The 21,066-nt window shown below is 55.5% G+C and overlaps 4 protein-coding genes across 4 annotated transcripts; 2 read left to right on the plus strand and 2 right to left on the minus strand.

Moving 5' to 3' along the window:
* Positions 1 to 569: 569 nt before the first annotated feature.
* Positions 570 to 3,625, plus strand: BESB_011880 (putative Bet3 transport protein; the record flags this gene model as incomplete). Its single annotated transcript, XM_029359918.1, has 6 exons — positions 570 to 629; positions 824 to 921; positions 1,421 to 1,520; positions 2,262 to 2,444; positions 2,946 to 3,029; positions 3,587 to 3,625. 6 exons carry the CDS (start codon positions 570 to 572, stop codon positions 3,623 to 3,625), a joined length of 564 nt encoding a protein of 187 aa, XP_029216585.1.
* Positions 3,626 to 6,661: 3,036 nt separating this feature from the next.
* On the minus strand, positions 6,662 to 10,656 carry BESB_011890 (CTP synthase; the record flags this gene model as incomplete). The annotated part of the gene is made up of 6 exons (XM_029359919.1): positions 6,662 to 7,636; positions 7,909 to 7,992; positions 8,512 to 8,625; positions 9,198 to 9,461; positions 9,646 to 9,911; positions 10,518 to 10,656. 6 exons carry the CDS (start codon positions 10,654 to 10,656, stop codon positions 6,662 to 6,664), a joined length of 1,842 nt encoding a protein of 613 aa, XP_029216586.1.
* A 3,152-nt stretch (positions 10,657 to 13,808) lies between these two features.
* BESB_011900 (uncharacterized protein) lies at positions 13,809 to 14,621 on the plus strand (the record flags this gene model as incomplete). Its single annotated transcript, XM_029359920.1, has 1 exon — positions 13,809 to 14,621. One exon carries the CDS (start codon positions 13,809 to 13,811, stop codon positions 14,619 to 14,621), a length of 813 nt encoding a protein of 270 aa, XP_029216587.1.
* Positions 14,622 to 16,760: 2,139 nt separating this feature from the next.
* On the minus strand, positions 16,761 to 20,623 carry BESB_011910 (F-box domain-containing protein; the record flags this gene model as incomplete). The annotated part of the gene is made up of 2 exons (XM_029359921.1): positions 16,761 to 18,349; positions 18,805 to 20,623. 2 exons carry the CDS (start codon positions 20,621 to 20,623, stop codon positions 16,761 to 16,763), a joined length of 3,408 nt encoding a protein of 1,135 aa, XP_029216588.1.
* Between the last annotated feature and the right edge of the window lie 443 nt (positions 20,624 to 21,066).

Consider the following 21,066-nt stretch of genomic DNA (forward strand, 5'->3'; position numbering starts at 1 on the left):
CACACAGGTCCGCTACCGCCCCCTTTCTTCTCCCTCTCTTTTTCGTGGTGCTCAGCTCGCTTCTCTCAGTGCTCTTCTTGCGTAGAGGCCTGTCCTTTGGCCTCCTTTTCCCACTCACCGTTGCGCGCTCGTGTCTCAGCGAAAAGAGGCCGAAGGCGAGGCGCTATGCTTCAATTCTCGCCTCTTCTCACCTTTGTCGCGACCGCACTCAATCCCGGGGACGCCGCTATTCAAGAGATTTCTATTCCAGCTTCGTCGTCTCAGCGATTGCTTTTCGTTCCCTTCATTTCTGGCTCATCTGTTTGGCGTGTGTGTTGCCATTTCCGTATCTGCGGGTCGTCGCTCTCGCACCCTGCGAGTCTGCTGCCTCTCTCTCTGAGTTTCGTTTCATCCTGGGCTCTGTCTGGCTCTCTTCGCTCTCTCTCTCGTGCTCCCCGCTTTAGCGTTTGTCTTTCTTTCTCCCCTTCGCCCCCAGACCACGCCTTGCCTTCGTCGCAGCCCTCTCGTGCGGCTCGTTGCCTTCTGCTGCGTGTTGCGCCAACGCGGCTTTCTCTCCGCTCTCCGCGAATATGTCAAAGGACAAGTACCAGAAGCAGTGGGAGCTCGTCTCCCAGCGCATGGAGAAAGTGGTGAGGCGAGGACGGGGTGCGAAGAAAGGAAAAACTTCAAACCCGAGACCGAAAGCAGGGCAGGGGCGAGCGGATGAGACACTGGGCACGCAGAGCCGCGGAGCAGAGAGGAGAGGGAACTCTTCACCCAGCTTTGCGCCGAGGGAACGCATCGCATTTCTTCTGTACTGTGCAAGTTGTTTTTCGTTTTACAGAACTCCGAGCTCCTCTCCCTCACGTACGGGACGCTGGTCACCCAGCTGCTGAAGGACTTGGAGCAGGTCGATGCGATCAATGCGCAGCTCGAGAAAATGTGAGAGGAATCAGCCGACTCCTCCGTGGCAGTCGACTGCGAATCTGCTTTTTGGCGTGCTTGTGCTGCTTTCTTCCCGACTGCGGTCCGAAACGTCACCGTTTTTCTCCGTTCGCGATTGGCACATTGTTCTTCGCGGCGCAGGGGCTTTCGACTGGAAATCGTTCAACGATGCTCTCTTGTGCTAGACGGGGATTTTTCGAAATCGCGCCAACTGTTAATGGGGTGCTTCTGGATTTCAAATCCTACCGCCTCGCTGCTTTCCCCGTTGTCGAGGCCGCGTTCGTTCCTCTTGTTCCTTCTCAACCTTTCCTCCGGCGTTGAAAACGCCGAGCCGCGGGCAGGCCGTTTAATGCAAAGGGGTAATCGATGACGCGGTAGCAAGGCGTGGATCGCGCGCCGCTCTAGCTCCGTGTGAATTTCCTCGGATTCTTTAGCTGACTCCGTGTGTGGTGTCGATGATTTTTCGGACTTGTTGACTTTTTAAAAATTTTTCCAGGGGTTATAATATTGGCATTCGACTGGTCGATGAGTTCCTGGCGAAAACCAACATGGGCGCGTGTACGTGCTTTCGGCAAACTGCGGAAGTCGTCGCCAAGGTAATCTCCTGATTTTAGTTGACCTTTTCGAATTTACCTTTTATTTGTCAGTGGTGTAGACAGATTTAAAAGAATGTCTCTTCTCTTCTTCTCATGAAGTCGCTCTGTCTTCTCTGCAGCGGTGTCAGCTTTGCAGAGATGAGTTCCTTCGTTTCCCGAATCCTGCGACCTGTGTAGCTCTCAGCCGAGCTCGGGGTATGTCGCTTCTTCTCTCACGGCGTTTTCGTTCGTTGGTCTTTTTCTTCCATTCGCGTGTGTCTGCTTCGGTTCCTTCTTCGCACGCGTTCATTCTCCTCGGTTGTTGTTCTCCTCGTCTTTTTCCTCTAGCTACGCTTTTTTCGTCTTTCTTCTGTTTCCACTTTCGTTCCTCGGGCGCGTGTCGGCGGCGTTGCCGACTTTCTCCCGGCTTCATCGGAGCCTGTGTCCGCTCGATTTTAGAAGTGGAATACTGCGCGCGCTCTTCTCGCTCCCACTCGCTTTTCTCGCGTCCGCGAGTCCTCTGAAGGACAAACTCCGCTCGGGCGCAGAGGCACGAAGACGCGCACATTTCCGGGTGCATGTCGTCGTCTGCTTTCGTGTAGTATTTTTCCGCGCTCTGCGGCGTTCACGCCCATCGCGTCTCTTTTTTCTGCCTCAAATCTGCGCCTGCGGCCTTCGTCCTGGGGCGGCTACGGCCTCCTCTCTCTCTCATGTCCTCTCGAGACGGCCGCTTTGAGACGAATTTTTTTTCACTTTTTCCAGCTCGGCCTGCGGATGTTTCTGGGCACGACGGCGGAGGTCACCAACTGGGACCAGGACGAGACCTCGTGCTCGCTTATTCTGCACGAGAATCCCCTTACAGACTTCGTCGAGCTGCCCCCGTCGCTCTCGCAGCTCTGCTACTCGAACCTCATCTGCGGAGTCATCAGGGGCGCTCTGGAGCAAGTACGACGCAGAACTTTACGTGTTTATTTTTATTTTTATTTATGCAATTTTCCGTATTTTCGTTTTGGCGGGTGCCTCTTCGTGGACAGCCGCGCCGCTCGCTGCAGCGGTTGTCTTGCGAGGGGGCTCGTGTGCGCCTGTGCGCCTTGAAGGACTGGCGTGCTCGGCGTTTTCTTTGCTGAGACCTTGGGGTGTACGTATGCATCTGCGGACACGCGCAGTCGCGTCGTCCTTGTCGCATTTGACGTCGTATGCGGCGAAATGGACGCCGGGACTGCTTTTTCAGATGTGCGGGCACGCTTGAATTCGTCAAGGGAAAAAACGGTGGATGGCGCTTCGCTGGTTTGGCGGGGAGCTGCCTCCGTCGCTCTGTTTTCACCGCCAGGGTTCATATGCACACATGCGCTAGCGTGAGAATACTTGGTTTGGGCTGTCGTGCATGCATGGGGGGGAATGTGTGCACGCATCTTTTTTCTGCGCATGTTTTTCGAATTTTGTCAGCTTCAGATGAGAGTGAACTGCTACTTCGTCCGGGATATGCTGAAAGGCGACGACTGCTACGAGATCCGCTTGGAGCTGACGGAGGTACGTGGCAGGTCGAGTGTTTTTTTCTCGCTTTGTCAGACTACTCTCTGGCTGCCCTGCGATCCCGCTGGGCACGAGGCAGCCGTCACCTGCGGCGCCACAGATGAGCTTTTCGCGGCTCAGAAATCGTCTCTGTCAACCCAACAGCCACACGGGCTCGCCGGTCTGCACGCATGTGCGTACGTACATACACAAAATATATGTATACATATATACATAATGTATATATATGTATATATATCTATATTTATATGCAGCTGTGTGCACGTGCTACGCAGATGCGTAGCTGTTGCGTGTTCAAAGAAGTTCATGCATTTGTGAGGTGTGAGATGTCTGCGCGTCTGCACCAGTTGTCATGCCCCATCATCTCTCAGCGACACAAGTCCAGATCTAACCCTAAACTCAAACTGTGCCTTGAAGTAGAAACATACATATATATACGCATGCATGGTTGCAAGCATGCGTGTGTGGAGCTTAAATCTTGTTTCTGCTTCGCCTGAGTGTTTTCGGAGCGGGGAGTATCGGTGCCGCTCGTCGCTTGGTGCCTGGTGTCGCAGCTGATTCGAGAGGAGTTCATTGATGATGAAGAGAACTGAGCGAGGAGGCGGTGACCGCGAGAACGAGTAAAGACGCTGGGCGAGGCGCGGGCTGGAGCTGCCAACGTTCGAGGCGCGTGGAAAAATAGTCCTTCAGCGCGTGTTGCCGCGTCTCCGTTTTGCTCTCCTGTTCGAACTTCCCGGCTCACGGCGTTTCTCTGCGTCGCGTGAGTTCCGCGCGCTGCAGGGGTCGCGCGTTTGGCAACTTTTCTTTGCTGCCCCTGTAAAGGTGTGAAAGGTGTGCGCGTGGTGATGTATCGATGTTTACTCGCCTGAAGTGTTGCGGAGGGGCGGGCGAGCTTCTTGCAAATAGAATATCTCTGTCTCTCTGTTTGTTTTTGTATTTACCCATCTCTGCATCTGTTGGCGCGCGGCCTCGTCTGTCCAGCTCTGAGTCGCCTCACCTCTAGGGTCATTGCTCATGCGTGGAGGTGGCGGCCGTGTGGGGCTCTGCGCGGAGTTCTAACAAAATGAAATCGAATCTTTTGAGCAGCTTGTTCTGAGTTCGGCGCGGTCCTCTGGCGTCGCTGCGTAATTCCTCACGTAAACTTTTGAAAAGAACGTTCGTGCCGCTTCATGGCGTGTGCGTTCACATGCCGCATACCTACATATATATATATATATATATATATATATATATATATATATATATATATATATATATATATATATATATATATATTTATATTCGTACTTTAATGTATATATATATATAAAGGTATATGCGTGTATATATATGTGTGTGTCGCATACGAGGCATATCGTTTCTCTGAGTACGTTATTATTGTTTTTGTCATAGATATGCGCCTGCGGACACGCAGATACGTGTCTAGTCTGCATATATGTACCTGCTTGTGAAAGTGCTGGTGTCTGATTCGCATGCAGTGCCGCGAACGTTCGCCCTTTCAATGAGCTCTTCGAGCTCGACCTAGAAGTCTTTCTCATTCCGCAGCTCACTCTTTCCCGGGGTCCCCCACCGTTGCGCAGCTTCTTTTCTGTTAAGTCTCTTCATTAGCGAGAAGGTACTTCTTTTTCATTATTTTTACATGCGTTTCGTAAGCGAGCCTTCCGCTCAGTTCGAACCGTAGATGGCTTCGCGATAAAGTCCGAGGCCGCGCCGTGTCGCAAATTCTTCGCTGCAAAGTAAATATCCCTCCATATTTGGTATTCTCAGTCTCCAGAGTCCGTTTGAAGAGTCCGCAGGCCTGTCTTGCATGCGTCGGCGCGCCTCTCACGCCATTCCACGTTTAGGCTTTTCTAGTCAGCACGAAAGAGAAAGCCTGAGAACGATCTCCGCACATGGAATGGCTTCGTGTTTTGTCTCTCTTCACAAGTGCCTCGAAAGCAACACTCCTTGCGTGGTGGATAATCCATCGAGCGACCCCTGAACTTGCAGAGAGTCGCTTGGATTTGCGATTGAGGAGAGTCCCAGTGCAGGTTGCGGGTGGCGATGACGCCACTTTTGAGCTTCCTCGGGCAGGCGCGGTCGCCTGCTGGCGTGTCTGCACGAGGCTTTCGCCGCTGAGGTGACGGCTGCCGCACGAAGCTCAGAACGAAATATAAATGACTTTACATGGAAAGTCAAGCTGATTAAAATTGCAGGACTATCTGAAGAAAGGGGATTGCGAGGGGCTGTCGTACCAACTCTGTAGAGGCACGAACCGTGGAGCATATAAGAACGCTGGAGGTCAACGCCGCACTCAGGACGCTTCCAGACGACTCTGCGTGTCTTTTCTAATCGACTGCTTCTGCAGCCGGGTTCATCTATCTCCAGCAGTTGTCCTGTCTTGCTGTCTCGACTGGCATCACATATTTCAGCTACGAGGTATACTTCTCATCCACGTCTATTAGGATACTCTTCTTCCTGCGCAATGGAGACCTCGAGCGACGAGTATGCGAGGTCTTTTTCGCAGTATTTCCATAAGACGCGGAAATAATGTCTAGGGCGTTGCAGTGTTTCTAGCTAGAGTTTGGGGCGAAGCTCCAGTTCGCGGTGCTGGGATCGTCGCTCGGGCATACTCATGTGCGTGGAGGTGCCTGCTAAGGCGTGCATGGCGTCTTCGCCTTGCTTGAGATGCTTTTTCCGCGATTTCCACAGGCAGATAAACGCCGAGTGCTTCAGCGCGTGGCTGCTACGCCGAGCGCCACGCCGCCGCTGTATGCGCCGGGTCTTCAGTCTGAACGCGCGAGGCGCAGAGTCAAAAGAGCCGGGCGCGGAGAGTCAGCTGGCCTCGGGCGCGCGGGGGAGAGTGGGGGGGGGGGTCAGCACGCACACGCCTTCACTGGAATTTGAAGCTCACGCGAGCGAAGGAGAGAACAAAGCGAGAACCCGCTTCAGTTTGTGACAGACAAAACACGACGCGCGAAGAAGCCAAGAAAGACAAGCGGTTCGTTGCCAGGTTCCCTCTCCGCTCCCCTCTCCTCTTCTAGTTGGTTTGGCTTCGGCCTCAGCCCGCCGAACCCGCCCGGCGGCCGACTCGACACAAGGCTAGCACCAGTCACGTCGAGGGTCGATGCAACTGTATACATGCACTACATTGTAGCGATGTCCTGCGCAACTGCGTACTCGAAACACTTTGCCGCCAGACACTGCGCACACATGCGTCCACGATCATGGGCAGCAGCACGCAAACATATCGCGACAAAAAACAGGGCAGGGTCGTTATCGAGACTTCCTACGCGGGTGCCTCACTTCCGCAGCCAACACACGAAACACTGTCGCGCGCCTCCACCGCCCCTAACCGCCTCCTCGGGCGCGGCGACTCGTCGCTCGCGGACGCGCACTGAGCCGTGCGACACTCGGCGTCCACTCTCCCCGCCTCCTCCTCGCCACTCTACAGCACATGCATTGCCCCATCCGCGAATACACAATATACCTCCATATATATATATATATATGTATATATATGTATGTATAGGTACATGTATATACGTGCATCGATGTGCGGTGAGCATGTGTGTGGGGGATGGCTCGGATATGCGGAAGTGAGCGCGGGGGAAGAGAGCAAGTGACGCGGGAAGAGTTCTTTGGCGCCTTTACGCAGAATCGTCTTCGTAGACGGCTCCGCTGCGGAGGAATCCGCCGTACTGCTTGAATCGGTCTTGGAGTTTGCCGGCGGCCGCGAGGACGAGGCCAAGGAAGGGCGGCGAGGGCTTGAGCGGTCGGCTCTGGAACTCGGGGTGGTATTGGACGCAGAAGAAGAAGGGGTGATCCTTCAGCTCGGCGATCTCCATGCGCTGACCGCGCTCGTCCTGTCCGACAAACATGAGGCCCTTGGCTTCCATGGAGGAGACGACGGTCGGGTTCACTTCGTATCGGTGGCGGTGCCTCTCGTCGATCACCGGGCGGCCGTCGTAGAGGCGCGCGGCGAGCGAGTTCGAGTCGCGGATGATTGTCGCGCGCTTGCCGAGCCGCATGGTGCCGCCGACTTCGTTGTTCGAGGCGCTGTGCTCAGGCATCGACACCACCACGGGGTGCTTGCAGGTCGCGTCGAACTCCTCGGAGTTGGCGCCCTGGAGCTGCAGCACGCTGCGCGCAAAGTCGATGACGGCCGTCTGCAGCCCGAGGCAGATGCCCAGGTAGGGGACTTTGTTCTCGCGGCAGAAACGCGCCGACATGGCTTTCCCGGTGATGCCGCGGTCGCCAAAGCCGCCTGGGCACACCACGCCCTGGACCGAGTGCAGCGCCGCCCACGCGCGATCGTAGCGCGCCTTGTGGTTCGCAGCGCCGTTCTCCGCTCCCCCCTCCTCGCTAGTGGACTCGGCCTCAAGGTCCGTGGACTCGATCCACACCAACTCGAGCTTCACGTTCGCCTCCATCGCGCCGTGCTGCAGCGCCTTCACCACCGACAGATACGAGTCCGCCAGCCCCGTGTACTTCCCCACCACGCCAATCCGCACGCTCTCCGTCGGGCTAACCAGGCGCTCAGCCATCAGGTTCCACTTCTTCATCGAAATCGACTTCGAGCCCGCCGCCCGCGCCACGGGCGATGACAGCGCCAGTCCCAGACGCTGAAAAAAGGACGCAACGCGACGCAGACGACGCGCATGCGCGTAGAGAAGCCGAGGCGCCGGCGCAGACACGCCCGGCGCTGAACCGCCAGAAAGCGCAGGCACGCAGCTCGCGTTTCGAGCTCGCAGGACGTCAGTGAACGCCCAGAGGGCACGCGACCGCACCCCGCGAGAGAATGGAGAAGACACCACCCGCAGACTTGTTGCTGCGCAGACGTCTCGAGAGGCGAACGACCGCTGCACACAGGGCTGTAGACTGCAAACAAACTCACCTTGCAGATGGCCTGAGCGACGTTCTGGCTGTCCAAGACCAGCGGAACGCGGTAGGTGTTGGCGACGTCGTGGACGCTAATCACCTGAAAAAAACTCACCAGAAATAGTGCGTGCGCTTCACGAGAGCCCACCGATCCACAAAGGACACTCGTGTCTCCACTCGGCCAACTACACATATTTAAATATATTTATGTCATATAGTGCCTGTCTGCAGGTTTGTGTGTGTGTGTGTGTGGTGTGTGCGGTTGTTTGTATATACAGGCGCGGGAGAGGCGCCGCGAGCTGAAGAGAAGGCCGCGGCGCCGCCTCCCCGCTCGTGCCGCCGGGGTCGAGCCCTGCGGCGACAGCAAACACTCAGACACGTTTCAGTGCGGGCAGGCTCCATGGCGTCGACGTATCACCCAATTCGTCCACGTTGACAACAGACACATTCCCATGCATATATATATATATATATATATATATATATATATATTATGAATGTGTGTATAGCTACGTATACATATATGTATACAGCTATATATAGGGATAGACAAGTTTTGTCTGCCGGATAAAATCTGTATGGCGGCGCGCCTTCTTGAGAGACTGGGGCGGCGACTTACATGCTCGGGCAGCACTTGGGTGAAGAGAGCGATTTTGCTTCGGGTTGCCTCGGAGAGCATCGTCTCGCAGCGGCAGAAAATCATGTCCGGGGAAAGGCCGGCCATGCGCAGCTCCTGAGAACGCACTCACGCAGGTACAGCGGGTGCGTCGGAACTCAGGTGCCTCTCCGCCGCTCCCAACGGACGCAGCCTCGGCCTCACGAAGGCGTCTCGCCTCGCGTCGACTCAGCTGACTGTCCTCGTCGCAGCGAAGGTGTTCAGAGCGGAGTCACACACCCGCAGTGGCTCCGCTGGGGCCAAAACTCAAGCACGACGACATGGACTTAAAGACAAAAAAATGCACGCGCAGGGAGAGAAGCACATAAACCTCACGTACAGAAAGATAGACAGATAGACACATATAGAAAGTTGTAGCTATAGATAGGCAGATATCGGTACAGATAGATAAACAGATAGCTAGATATAGAAATATAGATACAGATATAGAAAGACAGATATAGAAATAGATAGATAGATATAGAAATATAGATACAGGTATAGAAAGACAGATATACAAATAGATAGACATAGATACAGATAGATACGGATATGAATATATAGTTATAGATATAGACAGACAGATAGTACGGAAAAAAAATGGATGTGTGCGGGTTCCTTGCACTCATTGCCCCTGCGTGCGCACGCACCCTGACGCCGTGTTGGGTGGGTTTCGTTTTCTGTTCGCCGCCGATGCAAGGCACGTAGGAGACGTGGCAGAGGCAGAAGTTGTCTCGGCCGACTCTGCGCGAGAACTGCTGGAGGGCCTCCAAGTACATCGCGCTCTCGATGTCGCCGACCGTGCCGCCGACTTCAATCAGACAAACCTCGGGTGCCGCGAAGTGCCCGTCGACTGGGCGCTGGGCCACTTGCGCAATCCAGGCCTGGATCGCGTCGGTGACTTGTGGGACGACCTGCAGAGCGCGCGAGGAGAAACAGCACCTCCGCGCCAGTGAGCCGAAAGAAGGACACGCCCCCCGCGCAGCAAAGCAAGAGTGATCTTCTCTCACGCCCCCCCTCCCCCCCGCCCCCTTCCCCACCCCCCCAACAAAGCTACAGCTCGAGGCACAGAGGCAGCGTCGCGGCTTCGTGTTTTACCTGGACGGTCTTTCCGAGGTAGGCGCCGCGGCGTTCGTCCTGAATCACTTTCTGGTAGACCTTGCCGGAGGTCAGGTTGTGGTCGCGGGAGAGCGTCACGTCGAGAAAGCGCTCGTAGTTGCCCAAGTCGAGATCCACTTCGCCGCCGTCCTCGAGCACGTAGACTTCTCCGTGCTCGTAGGGCGACATCGTCCCCGCGTCCACGTTCAGGTACGGGTCGACCTTGATCGCCGTCACATGCACGCCGAGGGCCTTCAGCGTCACGCCTGCAGACCAGCATACCCAGCCACGCGAAACGGGGACGAAAAAGGAACGGGTCAAACCAGCAAACCAGAGAACGGACCCCAGTGCCCTCCCACAAATAAAAACAGCAAGCAAATATATATATATATATATATTCATATGCGAGTATGTTTAGGTATCGGCGAAGGCTTCGAAGGCACCTGCGACCTGGGAGGCAGGAAGGCGCCAGCGCCTCGATCTCACGACGCTGGCGTTCTTCGTTCCCGCCTCTGTCCTCCCTTCCGTGCTCGCCTGAGTGGCCTTCGTGATTTCGACCTCTCCGTTGTGTGCGGAATCCTCCTGCACCGCTGAATCGGTTTCCCGGTCGCTCGCGCGGTGCCCCCCACGGGCGCCCCCCCCCTCCCCCCCCCCGCCCCCTCCCCCCCCCGCCCCCTCCCCCCCCCGCCCCCTCCCCCCCCCGCCCCCTCCCCCCCCCGCCCCCTCCCCCCAAAGTAGGCTGTCACTGCCTCGCGCATCATCTGCCTCGCTTCTCTCTCTGTAGCCGCTTGATTCCTCGCTAGCCCTTAGGGTCCTCTGCGCCGCCCCCGCTTTGTGTGCGGCGTTATGTCGATTTTTGTCTTTGTTCCTACCTAAGCTGCTGATGGTCGTCCCCTTGCCGAGGCCACTCATGGTGCCCCCGGTCACGACGATGTACTTCATGGCGCCATTGTGCAGGCCTTCCTTTGAGTTGAGCGAGTCGATCTTTTCGATGCTGTTCGCGCGAGCCATTCTGCCCGTGGATGCTTCTTGAGTTCGTTCGCGACGAAAAAGATGCCTGCGGCTTGGATCCGAAACGGCCGGGGGGCGAGGGCTGATGACGGAAGTGCTAGGGAAACGACGACGGGGAGAAGAGAGACAAGGCGGGACAGTCGGGATTTAGCTGCCAAAGAGAATGAAAGGCGCTGCGAAAGTGACCGTGTCCTCCCGCAGAGAACGCAATGTAAGGCAGCGAGGCATGCGGACGCAGTAGATGTCTGACGACAGAGGAGTCGAGAGGACGGAGACTGGAACCTGGCACAAAAAAGGGGGGGACACGGAGGTGTTGCCTTCACTCAGCCTTCACAATGAAAAAGAAAGAGCTCGGTTCAGGGACTGAAACAGACGAAAAGGCAGCCAGAGTGTGTCAGATGTGGGCGCGAGGTGGATGTCTTGGAACGTGTGAGCCAGATCCGGCGTACATGGGAAGTGTGGTGAAGCGACGAGAAGCGCGTGCTGTGGCGGAAAAAGTGCGGGAAATTGGTGACTATATGGGGCGTGCCTACACCCGCAGTCGTACAATCGTATGTACCCGCAGACTCGTGCAGCTGCGCCTTTATTCACGAATGTTTGGTAATGAATGTGCATCGATTGTCGCGCATGCAACGCGTAAAACACGGCGATCCCAAACAGGCGGAGACACAGGAGGAGGCGGGGGGGACGAGTCCAGTCGCAAGAGACACACACGCAGCCACGAGCAATCGGGGTGCTTCCGACTCCAGATGCCCTCTCTTTTACTCGCTTTTCGCGAATCCTTTTCGGCGCTGTTTCGCAGAAGAATCGCCGGGAGCGCGGAACTGTGTTTTTGAAGAGCCAATGGCCGTTTTTCCTTCCGTGAGGGCATTTCACGACGAGCAGAGGAAACAGCGCTAGGCAACTTGGCGAACAGGGGGGTGGACGCAGCCCCAGCCGTGCCGTCGGGTAGCTGAGAGGGCGTGCACGGAGGCGACACACGCAGAGGGCGTGTCTCGGGTTCTGTGGATTTGGAGAGAGCTATTGAGCGCTGTCCTTTTCGTACTTCGCGCTTTGCTCCTCCATGTTTCCGGGAGCTCCTTGGGGCGGCGCCGAAAAAAAAGTCCCTGTTCCTTACACACCCCTACAACGCCTCGCAGAGTGACGAGCGACGGGCTGACTAGTCAAACCGCCACGGAGCAAGTCAATGGCACTGCTGCGTCGTTTTCTAGGTGATCAGTGCGTGTCAGTGAGCGCGTTAAGTGAATTCACTTCGCAGCGCCACACCCGTGCGTAGCTCTTGGCTTCGCCAGGCGGACGTTGCATGCACTCTCGCGGGGGCAGGGTTGGAACCTATCGTAATGAATTACTCAAAACACGCACACGAGGAGACTGATCTGCCATTGCCCGTCTCAAATGAGCTCTGCCTGAGAAGCGAAGCAGATACAGGTTCCTTGGAATCAAGCAGGTTCGAGGTCTGCGAGCCGCATTCAAGTCGCTGCTGGGGAGCTGAAGCGGTAGCTGCGCAGGCGTCAGCAAATACGGGTTGCGGGGCTTTAAGCGCGTTAGTTCGCTTTCTGTGAGTGTGTCCCTTCGATAAATCGTAGTTTTTTGCATGCTGCAGAGCTGTGGTAGCCCCATCTCGTCTGCTTCTTTACCTGATGGGTTGGGGACGAGGTTGTTTCAGATTCGTGTGCACCGAGGACAGGTTTCGCGGCCACAGACTGTGGCGTCACGCGTAACGCCCCCAAAGAAGTTGAAACCTTTTGGTAGCAATGCTTGATCTGTGTCATCGTGACTGCAAGCGACGAAGAGAAATGGCGCAATGTGAAAACATGCCCCCGCAGCTCGTGGCATGCTTACACGCACGCGAACGTTCTGCTTATCCGCGCGTTCGTCTGGAAGTCGCGCTATGTCCGACCGGTTATCAGGAAGCCGAACCCAAAATGGAGGAACTTCGCAGAACTTCTGTCTTCCAGAACAGCCACTAGAGTAACAGAAGGGCTCAGGCGCTCCCCTGCCCGGTATCCATGACTTGAAGAGCCCATTATTCACGGGGCCGACTAGTCAGTGATGCACGCGCAAAGCCAGCAAGCAGATGCAGACGCCGCGGTTCTTGCATTTGAGCATGGGGGGTACGTATTGTGTGGCCGTCGCTCCTCTAGTTGCGGCCTTCCCGCCATGTTTTCATAGAATGGAATGTCAACGCTACTATCCTGCTGTAACCAGGTGAATGGGCCCTTCCCTCTGGTAGTGCACCTCGGGTTGACGTGGGTCATACTCTCTGCAAGGCCACAAATCACGGGAAATATTGGAGCTGTCACGAAGGTATTTTTCCTGTGTAGCTGGCTGTGCTCGACACTGCTAATCTTCTTTCATTCACCTGCGCGGACGGCCTGAAGACCTAGCCTGGAAGCCACTCCCAGGTATACATTTTTGAGGGAATGCATATGGATTTGCCATGATGGTGAAGCCAAAAGGGGTGTGGTTGGTCTCTTTTTTCTGCCGCCTGTGACCAGAACAAAACGCTGGTATATCTCTGGCCTGCTGAGGCATGTTCTCACGTCCTTGAATCCACTGCGCGTCCCGGCGACATGATTCGAATTAGTTAGTGATTCGCGCAACTCACCGCACAACTGCCAATTGCCCTGTAGCCCCAGCGTATTGGCTTTTTTTCCCCTTCATCCCATGCATATCGCCCAGCGTAATGTATGTATCCCGCAGCATGTATGTGAGAGCTAACCCAGCTTTGGGGGCGGGAGTGGTGATTTGCGAGGCGAGCATGTCGTTTGCTCGTTTGAATGCCACTGAGCATGGTTTACCATTTTCACCTGCTTCTGTATCAACCGTGTGCCGCCGGATTTCTTTGGTACCTTTGCCGAGGTCATTTCGTGTGTGTTTGCATGGAGCTCCATGCGGCGCCCTGTTGACAAGTGTGAGCACGCGCGTCGGTATTCCGGAGTTTGCGCCATCTCCCGTCTACCCAGTGTTTCCCTTATGTGAGCCTACCTCGTCATAAGTAACTTGCTCTGCGTCGTGGCCTCGCTCAGCCTTTTTGATAGAGGCGGCTCGACTTTCCGAGCGAATTCGAGACACAAGCATATTCATTTAAGTCCGGCCGGGTTGCTCTTCTGATCACGGTTTCTGAGAGCTGGGCTGCTGTCTGGCGGAAAATGGCGCGAGCCTTCTGGTGGCTGTTCGCTACTTCTGTTTTGTCAGTTGCACAGACGCGGGGCAGTCACTCCGGTGGGGGTACCCTGTTTCTTGAGGGCGCCGATCATCTGGCTTTCCATATTCCGGAGATCACCCTTTATCCCTCGCGTCTGATACTCGAGCTGATTCATCTGAAAGCTCTAGGCATGCTAAACCTGGTCCCCGTTCCACCACAAATCGTCGACTGCAAGATTGGCGTTGTAGACCGAAACGCGTGTGAGAAGGTGTTGGTAGTCGATATCGGAGGGAACAAGCTGACGTACCAGGACTTCGAGAGTATCTTTGCAATGCTGCCAAACTATCGCTCCTCTTCCGATGGACCGCAGCACCTTTCGCCTCACGACTTTTACTCGACGTTTGAACCCACGACTACGCAGGACCTAGGACTATTCACCTTATACAACTACTATCTTATGCAGGATATTTTCTTTGGCCCTATCTGGAAGGCTTTTTCGAGCGGTGCTGACGCTGCCAAGCAACCCACTCCTAAGAATCAAACGATTGCGTCACACGGCGACTCGATATCAGGAAGCGAAGCCTTAGATTCTTCGCCTCCCGCTAGCTACCCTAGCGCTGACAACTCCACTGCTTCAGGCAGCGCGGCGCAAGCTTTTCCTAGTCTTACAACAGTGTTGAGCGCTGTACGCGACGCTCGCCTCGTAGAACCTCTGTCTGAGGCACATTTCGCGCCCGAACATCTGCGCTTAGTGTCAGCAGCACAACGGCTGCTCGATTGTTATCTCCATGGGACGCCTATCGTAGTTCCAAAGTAGTTCAGACGTCTCCAAGAGGATCTGCACTTCAGACTTTGGGGAGCGAAGGAGTACATCTTTCTTGCCTAGTCCCAGACAAAACGGCTGGAGAGGGAACCTTCCAGGAGAACCGCACGCGAGTGCTGCTGAGAACTACGTAATCTGCAAGAAAGCTCCGTAGTTGCACACTTGTTTAACGTGGAAAAATGGAACGCGTTGGGTTCGCTGATTCCAACGCCCTGAGCTGGACGGGCAAATGGGTGCGAATAGGCGTAGACAGCTCAGATGTATGTGTGTTCGAACATTGTGTCTTGCATGATTACGGACATCAGTGATGCGTACTGCTCTGCATTGATTCACGGGCTGCCTTGTGAGCCTCGAACTCTGCGAGAGGGGACATCGACGTGACACGAATCCCAGTGCGCTCAAAGAATCACACCGGCATTAGAAGGGAAACCGTGCGTCTTGGAGTTCTGTCGGGCTACAGAAAGGCACACGGAAATAAGTGGACGGGCGTCTAAAAACGTGTGCGCCTCTGACCAACGCTGAGTCTTCTCTCTGCGTCGATTACACATTTACGAAGTCGATGCTACCCGACAGGATATTTCCTTCCTTATTGTATTCGTCGTACAATCGCCACTTTCAAGCACGGTGTGAGACTGTGGTTGAAAGTAATCGCATATGACTAAACGAGTCACACCTTTCACAGTTTGCTAGTGAATACACAACTTTCTGCATTCCATGTGGTCTCGGTGACATTGCTGGTACGCACAGATGATGACGGTTGCCGTCTTGGACAGGGTCTGTGTGGCCCTGCATACCGACAGGCGTGATAGTTGGAACATTTGGAGTAGACGGATAAATATGAGCAAATCCATCTTCGTTCGCCCTTATCAAATAATCCGTTCTACACATTCGAGAGTAATGAGACACACACAACTATGAGACCCGAAAACTTAGTTCTCAGCACACACTAATAGGCTAGGCTGCAGTCCGTCCAGTACCCGTAGAGTAACATATCTGCATTTGCTATGGTGCGTTATGGGGGGGTGCAGCGTCAGGAGGTTCACTGGCTGTGCCTGGCGTCTCGACGAGCACCCGCAAACACACATATATATAGATATATATATAAATCCATACAAGCGCACATACACGCAGCTGTATAACTAGCGTGATGGCCTTTGCCACCGAAGCGCTGACTTGTCCCCTCAAATTCGTTGAACTAGTCGAACAGGCGTACAGGGATGAGACAGAGCGTGAATCTGACGTAAGGGTTTTTAATGGCAGCGCTGTTTTTGCCACGATGCGAAACGAATGCAGGGGTTCTTTTAACATTTGTATTGTTCCTCTCTGGCGATTATGAGATGAGTCAGCCGGCTGCTACGCCCCGTAAAATGTGTCTTGACGGTAGACCGGCGGTCTGCCAGCGGCATGGGTGACGGTGAGTTCTTCCAGCTACCGCACTGCTGCGAACAGGTCGTAGTCGTTCAATACAGAAGACCACGGCAACTGGGAACGGTCAGAGATTTGGCAATGAGAGAACTGGCCCTGAACAGCAGTCGTGTTGTTTTGTCCGTGAGAGAAGGGCTCACGCAGGGTTTGCCCTTGGTGAAATTGGAAATGTCCTATGCTTGATTAGAGTAGCTTTCAAGAGCCGAACGCATTCTCGAACTTTGTCGGCATCGGGATGGGTGAGCCCGGATAGGAAATGCACCCTTTCCAATCGAGGCCGGCAAAAGCCCAAGGATCTGGATTTGGTTCAAATTTGACGGTTCACACCCGGATTCGACCAGTAACTTCAAAACGACCGAGAGAAATAGCAGGAGTTAAAAACATGTACAACGGTCTCCATGTGTCATACACGTGTCACAGTGAATGCATGGCACAAGCAGATATGTCAAACCTGAATGATGCCAAATCACAAAACCTGAAAGGCCAAGCGTGCGTGTGCTGCAGCTTACCTACACACACATAAATATATGCACACCTCCACGGCAAAAATAAGTCCGTCCGTTTACGGCGAAATGCGTATATTCAAGTCGATGCATTCCCTTCGTAGGACCGAGAGGGGCTCGTGATTCTCGCACGGAGAACGCACGCATGTTTGTTATGGTGAGACCTGCAGGCGTCACATACACATATGTGTATACAAACTCATGGTTATGCCGGACAAAAGTCATATACGGTGACATTCCCACGCGGGTCAAGCGCAATGCATTTCCAGTCGAGCAGCGTCCAGACGTCGCCGCGGTTTTCCATGGAGAAAGCCGCGGGTCCCGGACTTCGCCTCACAACCGTTCCCAAGTCCGTTTCACCGCCGCTTGCGGCTGCTCCATACACCCCTGGAGCTGCGGGCATAACGATGACCGTTTGCCTCACGGAGGTTCGTCCTTGCACATACTGGATGGCGGGCTGTCTGCACTGGTGGAGAGCGGGCTGCGCAGGAGACGCCTCGCGAGAGACTCTCCGGTCTGTGTCTGGGGCCTGTTCGCGCTGCGGAGACCCTTTTTCGTCTTCGCTTCGCTGGAACGGGCTCGTCGCCGCTTGCCCGACACAGTCATACACGCGCCAGTCCGAGAGGGAATATCGAAACGCGGTGTACCGTCGATCAGAAGAAGGCACGCTGAAGTTCCACAAGGCGAGCAGCTGCCCGTCGATGAAGTCCGCGTAGTACGCGCGCGGGCCAGCAGTGAAAGTCGTCTCCTTCTGCAAGACTGAGCAGGGTGACCGAGCGTCTCGCGCGCATGCAGAACGACTCCCAGCGGAGGTGGAGTGCGAGAGCGAGCTCATTGAAAAGGATGGCGAGCGAGGCGACGCCGTCGCAGCCGACGAGCGTTCGGCCTCTCCCTGACCGGCGGAAGCGAAGGACGGGAGAAAGCGCGGCGGCGACGGAGGGATTCCAAAGGTGGGAATTTGAAAGCGAGGCAGCGGAGGCGCAGTCACCACAGTGCTATGCACGGGCGAAGCCGCCAGAGGAGGTTCGCTGGAATGCGGAACGGAGCGAATAGAGAGCCACGCTGGAGAGCAACTCAAGGCCACCACGCGTATCCGCGCGCTCGCACGCGACACGGCACCGGGAGAGGAAGACGCCTGGGCTTCATGTCGACTCTGGCGTCGAAACAAACACCTGTTGCTGCTTCCACAGTTGCAAAAAGGGCAATCGCAATCGGAGTCGCCGCCGCGGGGCCGCGACTCGCTAGACGCAGACGCCAGCGTGCTGTCTGTCTCCCGCAGAGCGGAGGCCGAAGACATGGACGACACACACGATACCGAGAGGTTCGCCAACTTCTCGGATGCGCGTTGCGTTCCACTGTCCTGGCTCTGCATGACGTCGGCGACAGGCGAGGGCGACCGAAGGAGGGCCTCCGAGGAGCCAGAGGTGAGTCCGTCTCGCGCGACGGCGAACGACATGGAGCAGCCTGACTCAAGCTCCGATGCGTCACGACTCCTTGTATAGAGAAATGCGCGCTTCACGTGCGGCGACGGGTCGTTCGGATCGACGGCCAACACTCCTGAATAAGAACAGACGTGGAGAGGATGGCGAAGCGACGCCGCGGAAGAAGAATCGCCGGCTTGCTGCCTCCGGGCACTTTGACGACCGCCGGCAGTGCCAGCGCAAGGCGAAAGCGGCGGCGAACGCGAAGAGGGACGACCAGAAGTTGGTCTGCGGACAGACGGACTGGTGCTTGTCTTACAGCAGTGAGGGCTATGAGCCGCGCGATACCGGCTAGAACTGCGCCAGCCGGCGCCTGCAAAACGGCACAGCCACACAAGTCACGCACAGGATATCGTGGCAATCCTCTCAGAGAGGGCTCTCCGCGCAAGCCAAGGGACACAAACTCCCTCTTCGTTTTGGCTCCGCCTGCCGCGCCGCCTCCGACGCAGGTCGCCACCTCAGTCCGAGGCGCCGATTCTTCTATCCGACAGTTTTTGCGAAACAGTGTCGCTGAGATACGTTTTGGGCCGAAGAGACGAAAGAAATGCTCGGAGGCATCGACACAAACCCGATCATATTTCTGTGCTATGACTACTATAATTGCGATTCGTAGTTGCTGCATGTTCCTAATGCCAGCTTTGTACGCAGAATGTGGTAACGTTTTTGTACCAGTTTACGTTGGTGGTTCCGAAGGGGCGATACTTCGACATAGCTGTGATGTTAAAGAATACAGAAGGTACAAAAATTTGTATCACGCTGCCTCCTTACATGCTTTCAAAGCACGAGCTGGGCAATCCGCGTTCTCGCCGTGGCCAAGAAGTGCCTCGGGGGAACAAGCTCCAGCATGGCTGTCTCGGTCGGCTCGAGATGGTTGGCTTCCACCGTGGTGCCTGCCGGCATCTCGGCAAGAGGAGGAGAGTCGCTTTCTGAATAAGCTGCATCTTCGCTCGCGAAGAAGCTCGTCCTCTCCCTCTTCCGGTTCCCCTTCAGATCCTGCCAGCGGAGTCTCCGCAGGAGTCCGCTGATGAGAAGCGCGTACCGCCCTCCATTTCTTCGTTTCTCTGTGGCAAGCTACACAGTGAAACGAGATCGGCAACGAGGAAGAACAAGAGGACGCGTGGGCAGCCGGTACACAGCCTGAAGTCGCTTTTCCAGCTTCGGAATCGACTCCATTTGTTTTCCTCCGCGAAAGCACGATATCGGGCGCCGCTTCACGCTCCTCGCCATTTCCGTCAGCTAAAGCTCTCGCCCTCCTCGCCTCGGCCTCCGCAACCTTTTTGGCTTGCGCCGCGCTGGCTTGCCTCAAAAGTTGATTGGCGGCGTCTTGGTCGAATCTCCAGATGGTGAGCAGAACGTCTCGGCCGGCAGCTTCCTTCGACATGGCCATGAGGTGGGTCGTGGAGAAGGACATTCGAAATACGCTTCCACGCGAGATATCCGGCCTGAGTTCTTGCAAGCAGAAGAACTGGCGGTTTTTCGAGGCCCAAATTCTCACAATGCCTTCGGTATCGAGCGAAGCCAGAAAATACTCTGCAATGTCCCGCCAGTTCATTACGTGTCGGACTTTCTGAACGGGTGCCTCGTGCCCGCTCAAACAGTCGACATGCGAGCCGTCGCGGATGTCCCAGATTTGAATCGACTTGCTGCGTTTCACCAACCAGGTGACGATGTGTCTACAAATTTGCTGGCACTGCGGGCGAAACATAAAGCCGTGAACTGAGCACTCATGACACTCCGCACCTTCGGGACCCGCACAGCACCGATTGCCCGCCCAGCAAAAGTCGATGCCGTCGACTGTATCAATCTGCGGCGTCAGCTCGCGGTGCTGCACCTTGTAGAGCAGTTTGAGTGTTTCCGAGTGGAAAACAAAGAGCGTGCGTCGGGTCAAAAAGGTAAAGTGCAGATTTCGCAGGGAGACATCCAGCGGCATATTATTGCCTGCACTGTCTAGGACGCCAGGGCACGGCGATGGGATGCCGCTATCGTCTGGCGGAATCGAGAGGAGCGTCACAAACGCACCCGTCGTCAGCTCGTACACATGAACCTGCTGCTCTATGTGGAGGAACACCTTACTCTTCCCCACCACTACGCTGGGGCGCGACGAGCCGTTTTTGCGGTGCGCAACTGGAACCCGCCAGAGTTCCTTGCCCTTATCGATGTCTACGCACTGGAGAACGCTGCCGTTCTCCCACAAAAGACGCGAGCAATCTGTAGCCATAGCCAAACATCCTTCGTACGCATCGGACAACGGAGGCTCGAGAAGTGCGGCGTAGTAGCTCACGTGAGCGTTCCCTCGCCGCAAATTCGAAATGAACTTGGAAATTTTCAAATACAGTCGCCGCCAGTCCTGATCCCCCGTGAAGGTGACGTAGTTCTCGTACTTCCGACCAAACTTTTTACTTACAAATTCCCTCCACAGGGGCTGGAGATCAACACAACACACCTCTCTCCATCGTCGACACGTCGCACACATGGCACACACATCTGACGGAGTGAGGAAAGACGAAATTTGCAGCAACAGAGCTGTAGGCAGACACGAAGGGGCCGCCACATCTGGTCCCGAGGCGGAGGTGTCTATCTCTGCCATTTTTGCGGTCCCGTTCGGCAGCACTGGAGAAACCTCAATCGTGAAGACCGCAGCCAGTATGCACACACACAGCCACAAGCCTCTGGCGAGGATCTCAGAACGATCTCTCGCGATTGGTAGATTGCAGGTGCACGCGCCTCCTTCTTTTGCCGTTTGCTGCACTCTCTGTTGTCTTACGAGATCTCGTAAAAACCCAGAAAAAAACTCCCTTCCCCGTGATTTCAGAGCACACACTGCGGCCGCGCGGTGTGCTGCCGCACATGGCACGCGGGAGGCGCTGAGAACCAGGAACGCACAGAACGAGGCGAAGCGGAACCTGAAGTGCGAGAACGGCCCGCAGAGGGAATTTTAAGGAAAAGACAGAGGGCAGAACAGACAGAACAGGTCCGAATAGAGAAGCGCGCAGCGCTGCACGCATCACCCCATTGTGCTGCCGCGTACTA

This window comes from Besnoitia besnoiti, chromosome IX (genome assembly GCF_002563875.1).
Source record: "Besnoitia besnoiti strain Bb-Ger1 chromosome IX, whole genome shotgun sequence".
Taxonomy (NCBI): domain Eukaryota; phylum Apicomplexa; class Conoidasida; order Eucoccidiorida; family Sarcocystidae; genus Besnoitia; species Besnoitia besnoiti.